General features: G+C 32.0%; 1 protein-coding gene across 1 annotated transcript in view; it reads right to left on the bottom strand.

Annotated features, from left to right (window-relative positions):
- The window catches only part of LOC106476708 (anoctamin-4-like), a gene marked incomplete at its 5' end in the record, with an annotated part of 8031 nt that extends 1745 nt beyond the window's left edge, over positions 1–6286 (bottom strand). The window contains 2 exons of the mRNA XM_013937343.2: positions 2077–2152; positions 6183–6286. Coding sequence (XP_013792797.2) covers positions 2077–2152; positions 6183–6286 — 180 coding nt within the window. The remainder of the gene's footprint in view (positions 1–2076; positions 2153–6182) is intronic.
- Positions 6287–7378: the final 1092 nt, after the last annotated feature.

The raw sequence follows: 7378 nt of genomic DNA, 5'->3' as shown, positions 1-7378 counted from the left end.
AGATATGTAAGTTTTATATAAACTATCTAGATATGTAAGTGTATATAAACTATCCAGATATGTAAGTTTTATATAAACTATCCAGATATGCAAGTTTTATATAAACTATCTAGATATGTAAGTTTTATATAAACTATCTAGTTATGTAAGTTTTATATAAACTATCCAGATATGCAAGTTTTATATAAACTATCTGGATATGTAAGTTTTATATAAACTATCTAGATGTGTTAAGTTTTATATAAACTATCTGGATATGTAAGTTTTATATAAACTATCCAGATATGTAAGTTTTATATAAACTATCTGATATGTAAGTTTATATAAACTATCTAGATATGTAAGTGTGAATGTCTCTCTCTCTTTCTGTGGGTCTGTTCCTTACACACGACCACATCTTTAAAGCTACAAAATCCAAACTTGGGGTGCAGATACAACTTTGTGCGAGAAATAACATGGGCTATGTGGCCGCAAATTGAGGCCAAAATGACCAATTGACCAAAATGACAGGACGACCAATTGGTCTCAAATTTGAAAGTCTGGATTTTTTTTTGGTAATGTGTGACCAAGATGACTATTATTAAAGTTTCTTCTCTGTGTGAGGACTTTTTCTAATCATTCTATCCATGATCAATTATGTGTTGAAATAATTTAAAAAACTTCGTGGACCCTTCATTTATGCTCTTCTCCCCTCCCCCTCTTTCTTCTACATATACTTGACTACTTTCTAACTCCACTTAACTGAAACAGGCTGGTTCTATCTCTCGAACATGCGCGCTAACTCCCTCAACAAAATAGGCTTGCGTGTACTCGCAAGAAACATCTATAGGATGACTTTACAAATACGTTTGGTATCGGCAAGTTTTCATTTATCAAACGAGAAGAGAATAACAACAACTCTTTATTAAATTGAGCGATAATAAAGTCAGAATACGCTGCAAACGACACTTGACGACACATCAGAAATCAGGACCCCAAAATTGTAGGGTATTTCGTTTTGGAAACTTGAAATGTCATGCAAACAAAGCACATGCAAGAAGCAGGAGCAATGTACACGGTTTTGCTTTGATTGAAATAGCTTTAGCAATTTTGTATTTTTTTTTTTCGGACATTGTTGTTTTTATTGATTTTAATCAAAATATTTGGTTAGGTAAGAAAAACATTTTGATTTCTTTTGCACAAAATCACGATTAATATAGTTGATTTAATCAAAACAACCCGGGATATTTAAATCCATTTTCATCCGAGCAATGCCGAGTACTCTGTTAGTTGCGAATATGCAAGTAAGTCCTTTCTGCTTTCTGAAGAATACAAATTTCAGTACAATACCTTACTTCTTGAGATAGACTTCTTTCAGGGGGTTTTTGGTACAATACCTTACTTCTTGAGATACACTTCTTTCAGGAGGTTTTGGGTACAATAACTTACTTCTTGAGATACACTTCTTTCAGGGGTTTTTTTGGTACAATACCTTACTACTTTAGATACACTTCTTTCAGGGGTTTCAGGTACAATACCTTACTAATTTAGATACACTTCTTTCAGGGGGTTTTGGTACAATACCTTACTTCTTGAGATACACTTCTTTCAGGAGGTTTTGGGTACAATAACTTACTACTTTAAATAAACTTCTTTCAGGAGGTTTTGGGTACAATACCTTTCTTTTTGAGATACACTTCTTTCAGGGGGTTTTGGGTACAATACCTTACTACTTTAGATACACTTCTTTCAGGGGGTTTTGGGTACAATACCTTTCTTTTTGAGATACACTTCTTTCAGGGGGTTTTTGGTACAATACCTTACTACTTTAGATACACTTCTTTCAGGGGGTTTTGGTACAATACCTTACTACTTTAGATACACTTCTTTCAGGGGGTTTTGGTACAATACCTTACTTCTTGAGATACACTTCTTTCAGGAGGTTTTGGGTACAATACCTTACTACTTTAGATACACTTCTTTCAGGGGTTTCAGGTACAATACCTTACTTCTTGAGATACACTTCTTTCAGGGGTTTCAGGTACAATAACTTACTACTTTAGATACACTTCTTTCAGGAGGTTTTTGGTACAATACCTTTCTTTTTGAGATACACTTCTTTCAGGGGGTTTTTGGCTTTTGAAATGTCAATGTTGATCAGGATGTTGTGAGTCTGAAAAAATAAAAATAGCCAGAAGTGGATCAGGAAAATATTTCTTGGTCGAACAGAATCATAACATAATATACTATGTTGTTAAAAACATAACATAACGGAAGGACTATTTGTCATTAGTAATATAATATTAATTAGTGACATAAAGGAAGGACTACTCGTCATTAGTAATATAATATAAATTAGTGACATAACGGAAGGACTACTCGTCATTAGTAATATAATATAAATTAGTGACATAACGGAAGGACTACTAGTCATTAGTAATATAACAGTAATCAGAGGCATAACGGAAGGACTACTCGTCCTTAGTAATATAATATAAATTAGTGACATAACGGAAGGACTACTGGTCACTAACAATATAATATACATTAGAGACATAACGGAAGGACTACTCGTCATTAGTAATATAAATGAGTGACATAACGGAAGGATTATTGGTCACTAATAATATAATATACATTAGAGACATAACGGAAGGACTACTCGTCATTAGTAATATAAATGAGTGACATAACGGAAGGATTATTGGTCACTAATAATATAATATACATTAGAGACATAACGGAAGGACTACTCGTCATTAGTAATATAAATGAGTGACATAACGGAAGGATTATTGGTCACTAATAATATAATATACATTAGTGACATAACGGAAGGGCTACTAGTCATTCGTAATATAATGTACATTAGTGACATAACGGAAGGACTACTAGTCATTAGTAATATAAATGAATGACATAACGGAAGGACTACTCTTCATTAGTAATATAACAGAAGGACTACTCTTCATTAGTAATATAATATAAATTAGTAACATAACGGAAGCACTACTCGTCATTAGTAATATAACAGTAAACAGAGGCATAACGGAAGGACTATTTGTCATTAGTAATATAATGTACATTAGTGACATAACGGAAGGACTACTCGTCCTTAGTAATATAATATAAATTAGTAACATAACGGAAGCACTACTCGTCATTAGTAATATAACAGTAAACAGAGGCATAACGGAAGGACTATTAGTCATTAGTAATATAATGTACATTAGTAACATAACGGAAGGACTACTCGTCATTAGTAATATAAAATAAAAAATAGTGACATAACGGAAGAACTACTTGTCATTAGTAATATAATGTACAATAGTGACATAACGGAAGGACTACTTGTCATTAGTAATATAATGTACATTAGTGACATAACGGAAGGACTACTCGTCATTAGTAATATAACAGTAAACAGAGGCATAACGGAAGGAATACTAGTCATTAGTAATATAATGTACATTAGTGACATAACGGAAGGACTACTTGTCATTAGTAATATAATGTACATTAGTGACATAACGGAAGGACTACTAGTCATTAATAATATAATATAAATGAGTGACAAAACGGAAGGACTACTTGTCATTAGTAATGTAACAGTAAACAGAGGCATAACGGAAGGACTACTAGTCATTAGTAATATAATATCAATTAGTGACATAACGGAAGGACTACTAGTCATTAGTAATATAATATAAATGAGTGACAAAACGGAAGGACTACTTGTCATTAGTAATATAACAGTAAACAGAGGTATAACGGAAGGACTATTAGTCATTAGTAATATAACAGTAAACAGAGGCATAACGGAAGGACTACTAGTCATTAGTAATATAATGTACATTAGTGACATAACGGAAGGAGTACTCGTCATTAGTAATATAATATAAATTAGTGACATAACGGAAGGACTACTTGTCATTAGTAATATAACAGTAAACAGAGGCATAACGGAAGGACTATTTGTCATTAGTAATATAATGTACATTAGTGACATAACGGAAGGACTACTTGTCATTAGTAATATAATGTACATTAGTGACATAACGGAAGGACTACTAGTCATTAGTAATATAATATAAATTAGTAACATGACGGAAGGACTACTCGTCATTAGTAATATAATATAAATGAGTCATAACGGAAAGACTACTAGTCATTAGTAATATGATATAAATTAGTGACATAACAGAAGGACTACTAGTCCTTAGTAATATAATGTACATTAGTGACATAACAGAAGGACTACTAGTCCTTAGTAATATAATGTACATTAGTGACATAACAGAAGGACTACTAGGACGTTATGTCACTAATGTCACTAATTTATATTATATTACTAATGACGAGTAGTCCTTATATCGGAAGGACTACTCGTCATTAGTAATATAATATAAATTAGTGGCATAACGGAAGGACTACTCGTCTTTAGTAATATAACAGTAATCAGAGGCATAACGAAAGGACTACTCGTCCTTAGTAATATGATATAAATTTGCGACATAACGGAAGGACTACTTGTCATTAGTAATATAATATAAATGAGTGACATAACGGAAGGACTAATAGTCATTAGTAATATAATGTACATTAGTGACATAACGGAAGGACTACTAGTCCTTAGTAATATAATGTACATTAGTGACATAACGGAAGGACTACTTATCATTAGTAATATAATATAAATGAGTGACATAACGGAAGGACTACTCGTCATTAGTAATATAATGTACATTAGTGACATAACGGAACGACTACTAGTCATTAGTAATATAATATAAATTAGTGACATAACGGAAGGACTACTAGTCATTAGTAATATAATATAAATTAGTGACATAACGGAAGTATTACTTGTCATTAGTAATATAATATAAATTAGTGACATAACGGAACGACTACTAGTCATTAGTATTATAATGTACATTAGTGACATAACGGAAGGACTACTAGTCCGTTATGTCACTAATGTACATTATATTACTAACTAGTAGTCCTTCTGTTATGTCACTAATGTACATTATATTACTAAGGACTAGTAGTCCTTCTGTTATGTCACTAATGTACATTATATTACTAAGGACTAGTAGTCCTTCTGTTATGTCACTAATGTACATTATATTACTAAGGAGGAAGGACTACTAGTCCTTAGTAATATAATATAAATTAGTGACATAACGGAAGGACTACTCGTCATTAGTAATATAATGTACATTAGTGACATAACGGAAGGACTACTAGTCATTAGTAATATAATATAAATTAGTGACATAACGGAAGGACTACTTGTTATTAGTAATATAATATAAATGGGTGACATAACGGAAGGACTACTCGTTATGTCACTAATGTACATTATATTACTAATGACTAGTAGTCCTTCTGTTATGTCACTAATGTACATTATATTACTAAGGACTAGTAAGTAGTACTTCCGTTATGTCACTAATGTACATTATATTACTAAGGACTAGTAAGTAGTACTTCCGTAATGTCACTAATGTACATTATATTACTAATGACAAGTAGTCCTTCCGTTATGTCACTAATGTACAATATATTACTAATGACTAGTAAGTAGTCCTTTCGTTATGTCACTAATGTACATTATATTACTAATGACAAGTAGTCCTTCCGTTATGTCACTAATGTACATTATATTACTAATGACGGAAGGACTACTAGTCATTAGTAATATAATATAAATTAGTGACATAACGGAAGGACTACTTGTCATTAGTAATATAATGTACATTAGTGACATAACGAAAGGACTACTCGTCATTAGTAATATAATGTACATTAGTGACATAACGGAAGGACTACTAGTCATTAGTAATATAATGTACATTAGTGACATAACGGAAGGACTACTAGTCATTAGTAATATAATGTAGATTAATGACATAACGGAAGGACTACTAGTCCTTAGTAATATAATGCACATTAGTGACATAACGGAAGGACTACTTACTAGTCCTTAGTAATATAATATAAATTAGTAACATAACGGAAGGACTACTTGTCATTAGTAATATAATGTACATTAGTGACATAACGGAAGGACTACTTGTCATTAGTAATATAATGTACATTAGTGACATAACGGAAGGACTACTAGTCCTTAGTAATATAATATAAATTACTGACATAACGGAAGGACTACATCTTTTGATTAAGGTAATTCTTACCAGTAAGGACCTTAAGGACGGACGAAAGAAATCTGTTTCTTGTTTTTGTCCGATGAACCATTTTTTAATCCGTACTTGAAAGGGGGCGCTGGCTTCGTGCTCTTCTGTTCGAAATAAATAAAGTTGTTGTTGAATAAAAGTAAAGTGAAATTCTATAAAAATGTGTTCAGTTATTTTATGTTCTAACTGGTAAATATAAATAAGTAAATGATGATCATTATGAGGGAAAATTTTAAGAGATGTTATTAACACTAATTATATAGTCAAAAATAACTTAGTTTACTTGGATAATTACCTGAAATGAATCGAATCTATTCAGAATTCAAGATACATTTAGTGTTATAAAATGTTTTAGTTTTATCTATAATGTTCACTGACCACTACATCTTATTTATCTGATGGTCAACTAAATCCGCAGTCAGTGGTTCATATGGCCATGATGGAGAAAGTTCTGGTTGGAATTTGGAGTTTTTCACACACACACAACCATGTATATGTATATAAAAAAACAGTTGACCTTTACTACAAATGATATGCCAAGCCATGTTCGTGACATCAAAGCCGAACGATATTCCAGCATCGTCAGAAGTGTAATTCAATGCTGACGTAGTGTTTTAGTAGACGTGTAACTCCGTCAGTTACTAGCAGATGTAAACGTGGGATGGGATGCGTGGGAGGTTTATGAATGTTTTTATTATTATTATTCGAAACATGCCAGTGACAACATAAAGATTAAAAGTACACAAGAATAAAATTATTCATGTCCTCTGGTTTTTAATTATTCAAGTAACATTTTATTTTGTATTTATCAAAAAGTAATAAGTAACATCTGACTTAAAAACTTCTCACTTATTACAAGTGTGTCTCTCTTGAAACCACTCAAACATAAGCGTGTCTCTCTTAAAAATCCCTCAAACATAAGTGTGCTTATCTTGAAATCCCTCAAACATAAGTGTGTCTCTCTTGAAATCCCTCAAACATAAGTGTGCCTCTCTTGAAACCCCTTAAACATAAGTGTGTCTCTCTTGAAATCCCTCAAACATAAGTATGCCTATCTTGAAATCCCTCAAACATAAGTGTGTCTATCTTGAAATCCCTCAAACATAAGTGTGTCTCTCTTGAAATCCCTCAAACATAAGTGTGCTTATCTTGAAATCCCTCAAACATAAGTGTGCTTATCTTGAAATCCCTCAAAC

Source organism: Limulus polyphemus, unplaced genomic scaffold (genome assembly GCF_000517525.1).
Source record: "Limulus polyphemus unplaced genomic scaffold, Limulus_polyphemus-2.1.2 Scaffold11299, whole genome shotgun sequence".
NCBI lineage: Eukaryota > Metazoa > Arthropoda > Merostomata > Xiphosura > Limulidae > Limulus > Limulus polyphemus.
The sequence above is the reverse complement of the archived record's forward strand: the minus strand, read 5'-3'. Positions and strand labels throughout refer to the sequence as shown.